This window comes from Octopus bimaculoides, chromosome 30 (genome assembly GCF_046866305.1).
Source record: "Octopus bimaculoides isolate indiv1 chromosome 30, ASM4686630v1, whole genome shotgun sequence".
Classification (NCBI taxonomy): Eukaryota; Metazoa; Mollusca; class Cephalopoda; order Octopoda; family Octopodidae; genus Octopus; species Octopus bimaculoides.
The window spans coordinates 13,619,486-13,624,485 of NC_142957.1; the positions used below are offsets into that span (position 1 = coordinate 13,619,486).

Consider the following 5,000-nt stretch of genomic DNA (forward strand, 5'->3'; position numbering starts at 1 on the left):
AGATATATATATACATACATACATAGATTTATATATACATACATATATATATATATAATATATATATATATATATATATATATATATATATATATATATATATATATATATATATATATATATATATATATATATATATATATATATATATATATATATATATATATATATATATATATATATATATATATATATATTATATATATATATATATATATATATATATATATATATATATATATATATATATATATATATATATATATATATATATATATATATATATATATTATATATATATATATATATATATATATATATATATATATATATATATATATATATATATATATATATATATATATATATATATATATATATATATATATATATATATATATATATATATAGTATATATATATATATATATATATATATATATATATATATATATATATACGATTATTTATGTATGTTTATTTATAGAAATTATTGCCAAAAAATACTCGAAGAACTGAAACATGTATCTTGGTAATGGCTGGTAAAACTGGAAATGTATATAATATCGACAACCGAGTGTATAAAAGAATTATGACGAAAGAACGTACTTGGTATGGCTATAGCATTAGGGCTGAAAAGTGTAAAAGAATATATAACACAAAGAAAAAGTGTACAATATATGCAGTTCCTAACAACAATTATAAGTGTTTCACGTTTTGGTAGGAGTTGAAATGGAAGGAGAATCCACAGGAGTGCATTGGTGCTTTGCATCATGGGTGTCGAGTCTGCTGCAACCCTTTTTCTCTCATCTTAGATCAGTAGTTTAAAGAGGGCTGTCGAAAGAAGCATGACCACCAGGCATACAGACTGCAGCATGTTACCACCTGCAGTAATTTCATCTGTTATTGAATAAGTTGTGTCTGCTCTTTGGTCTGGAAAATAGAAAGAATACACACATATTCATATATATATATGTATACAGATATAGGGCAGGGAATTGCCAATTAGTAATAAAATTAATAATTAACAATTTTGCCAAGTAGTTCAGTATGAAAAAAGCCTTTATCGGTAAAACCATTTATAATCATAAATATATAGGGATTAGCATTGAGTTGCTTCACCAACATGCTGAAAATTTAGAAATAGCAGTCAAAGAACTACGGATTCTAAACTACAAGTTTTTCTCTAACGAATGGCGATATTTATGGCACACACAGAACAAAAACAGAAGAGAAAATAAAAAACAAACCTGCCTTTAGTTAATCATGTACGACGTTTCATGGTTAAGAATATAAAACTACTCTGGCACCTTGGGCAAGTGTCTTCTACTATAGCCTCGGGCCGACCAAAGCCTTCTGAGTGGATTTGGTAGACGGAAACTGAAAGAAGCCCGTCATATATATATATGTGTGTGTGTCTGTGTTTGTGTCCCCGTAACCTAGCAGTTTGGCAAAAGAGACCGATAGAACAAGTACTGGGCTTACAAAGAATAAGTCCTGGGGTCAATTTGCTTGACTAAAGGCGGTGCTCCAGCATGACCACAGTCAAATGACTGAAACAAGAAAAAGAGTAATATGCCATGTATCTCCAAGAACACTTTCTGGATCAATATGCATATTGTTAGATTTATTTATAAACTAGGATGCTGGTCTACAAGAAAATATGAGAAAAGAACAAGAAGGTTGATGAAAAAGATGGTAATAAGACCAAAATTTTTGCCCCCTTTTTCTGTCAGATATACTTTTTAGTCAGTTAGGCTTCAAAATCACTGTATCTACTAATTTATTCGAAGTTGATGTCTTCCACATTTCCCCAGACATAAATTCACATTCGTGTAAATCCTATAATAAACTAAATGAGAATCTCACTTATATACACAAACAATCCTGTCAACCAAGCTATGGTGTTTAAAAACCAGTTAGCCAAGATGCATAATAAGATATCTAATCTATCATCAGTGTTTTCGTAATCAATTTGAAAATCCATTGCATGGGTGATTAGCCCATTCAACTTCACCATAGCCCCACCGTTGGCCAGCTTTACCAGTTTCAATCTCTCACGACGAGGACGAGGGGTTATTGTATGGGGCTGAAACATGGCGAACAACAGTTAAGTCAAATAAGCAAATACAATCATTCACCAACAGATGCTTGCATAGTATACTTAAAATCAGATGGCCCAAACACATAAGCAGTATGGAGCTATGACAAAGAATGAATCAAGTTTCGATTAGGGAGCAAATATTTAAGAAAAAGTGGAAGTTGATTGGTGGCACAATTAGAAAGGACACACCAAATGTAGCTAAAAGTGCTTCACAGTGGAATCCGGATGGATATAGAAAGAAAGGTAGGCCTAAGAACTCGTGGCGTAGATCAACACAAAAGGAACTAGAGAAAGGGGAACATTCATGGCAGAGTATAAGTACAGAAGCGAGAAATTATGCAACATGGAATTCAATTATAAGTGGCCTATACTCTGCGTTGGAGGGTTAAAGGCAAGGAAAAAAAATCTATCATCTTCAAAGGAAATATTTGATAAAGCAGAATAGACCTAGGGAAATATGGTTCACCCACCTTTCTCCTTACACTGCCAAACTGGCTCTGTAGTACAAATAAATGTTTTGTTTTCATAAGTTCTGAATTAAAATCTTCCACCAGGAAACTGTGTGGAATCCTGTCATATCAGTATATTATTGTCTCCCTGCCATTATACAAGTGGTGTTTCATTTCCAGTCTTCCATAAAATCATGTCTATTCATTGGGAAACATTATTATGCTTGGAAACAGGTGAGGGTTGGTGACAAGAAGGGCGTGTGGCCATAGAAAACCCAACCTCAACAAAACTCCATCTGATCCATGCAAACATGGAAAAGTGGATGTTAAAACAATGTTGATGAGGACTAATGAGTGAAGTAACAATGATAACGAATTGTCAGCATACAACCTAACAACCCACTTGGCATTGAGAAGGCAAGACTAACCAACACACAGGATTAATAGATTTACGAGTGACAGCGAGATCGTTGCCAGTGCCCCTGGACTGGCTTGTGCGGGTGGCACATAAAAGACACCATTTCGAGCGTGGCCGTTGCCAGTATCGCCTGACTGGCCTTCGTGCAGGTGACACGTAAAAGCACCTACTACACTCACTGAGTGGTTGGCGTTAGGAAGGGCATCCAGCTGTAGAAACTCTGCCAAATTTAGATGGGAGCCTGGTGTAGCCATCCGGTTTCACCAGTCCTCAGTCAAATCGTCCAACCCATGCTAGCATGGAAAGCGGACGTTAAACGATGATGATGATGATGATGATGAATGAGTTGATTAATGACATGACAATGAGACATACCTGGTTGATAATACAGGACTACTTCAGCAGCTTGGGACTTCATTTTCTCCACCTTAGTTTCAAGTTCCATTTCCACAGTGAAGCAAGTTTCTCTGTCGCTGTGCAACTACAATGTAATAGAAATAGCAATACAGAAGGAACAATGCATGAAAGGAGGTTCAAAAAAACAACACATAGGGGGTCATTGGCCAACACATTTGAAACTAAGGATCACTGGACAATATGAATTAGGAGTCGAGTATGAATATAGGGGTTCAATAGCCACTATATGAAATTAGGGAGTCAACAACCAATATAAATGTAATTAAGGGTCCACAGCCAACGTGTGAAATTAGCAGTAAATCGCCAACACATGAAACTAGGGGTCTTCGTAGCTAACACATATGAAATTAGGGGTTAATGGACTTTTTAGCTCTGGTGTTGTGTTCATAGACATTTGTCCTGCTCCACCTTGTGTGGTAATATATTTGACTTTAAACGAAACTAGCAAGACCTTATCAAGGGACATAACTCTGAATATCTTTATTCTTTTATGCATTTCAACTCAAAGGCTGTGGCCATGCTGGGGCACCACCAATAGCAGGACTAATTTTATAATTGCATATTTAGACTTCGGTACTCTGAAAACAGCTCCACGTGTAAATCTCTAATGATTGATTATGCAACCAGTCATGTGATGTTGAGTCCGGCATTTGGATTGGTGTAATTTTACTTGGGATATGAAGTGCGTATCCAATCACGTCGCACAATAGACCACCAGATGCAGCAAATTAAAAATGTTGGTTTGAGCCAATTTTTGTAAATAAGCAGCAGCAGTTTTTTTTTTTTCCTTTTCGAGCGAGATCGTTGCCAGTGCCCCTGGACTGGCTTGTGCGGGTGGCACATAAAATACACCATTTCGAGCATGGCTGTTGCCAGTATCGCCTGACTGGCCTTCGTGCAGGTGACACGTAAAAGCACCTACTACACTCTCTCAGTGGTTGGCGGTAGGAAGGGCATCCAGCTGTAGAAACTCTGCCAAATTTAGATTGGAGCCTGGTGTTGCCATCCGGTTTCACCAGTCCTCAGTCAAGTCGTCCAACCCATGTTAGCATGGAAAGCGGACGTTAAACGATGATGATGATGATGATGATGATGATCAGAGGGGAGAGTTTGTTTTCAGGAAGCCATGTCACGTTGTTTTCCTTCCTGTTGAAGCATTTCTAACCAATTTCGACTGAGTTTGAACAACCATTACGAATAATTTTCCACTGTCCACATTTCTGCATAATGTATCAGTCTGGTTCATCATCATCATCATCATTCAACATCTGCTTTCCATGCTGGCATGGGTTGGCTGGTTTAACTGAAAACTAGTAAGCCGGGGCGCTACATTGGGTTCCAATCTGATTTGGCACAGTCTATTACAGCTGGGTGCCCTTCCTAATGCCAACCACTCCAAACACAGGTGCCATTGACATAACACCGGCCACGATTACAGTCTCACTTGGCTTGGCAGGTCTACACAAGCACGGTATATTAATTACCAAAGGTCTCAATCTAATTTAGCTGAAGAATAGAGTTACTATTAATTAAAAGCTCATTTTTGGTATTATTTCCATCATTTTATGATGCAACTCATGAGGAGTAAGGATTTGTAGTAAAAGACCCAGAAG

At 36.2% G+C, this 5,000-nt stretch overlaps 1 protein-coding gene across 2 annotated transcripts in view; it reads right to left on the bottom strand.

The window, feature by feature from the left end:
* Positions 1–465: 465 nt before the first annotated feature.
* Positions 466–5,000, bottom strand: part of LOC106877144 (CD109 antigen) — a 72,502-nt gene continuing 67,967 nt past the window's right edge. For both annotated transcript variants that reach the window (XM_089346215.1, XM_089346216.1), the window contains exons 36-37: positions 3,346–3,451; positions 466–932 (exon numbers count right to left, since the gene is read on the bottom strand). In XM_089346215.1, coding sequence (XP_089202341.1) covers positions 811–932; positions 3,346–3,451 — 228 coding nt within the window. In that variant the 3' untranslated portion in view covers positions 466–810. The remainder of the gene's footprint in view (positions 933–3,345; positions 3,452–5,000) is intronic.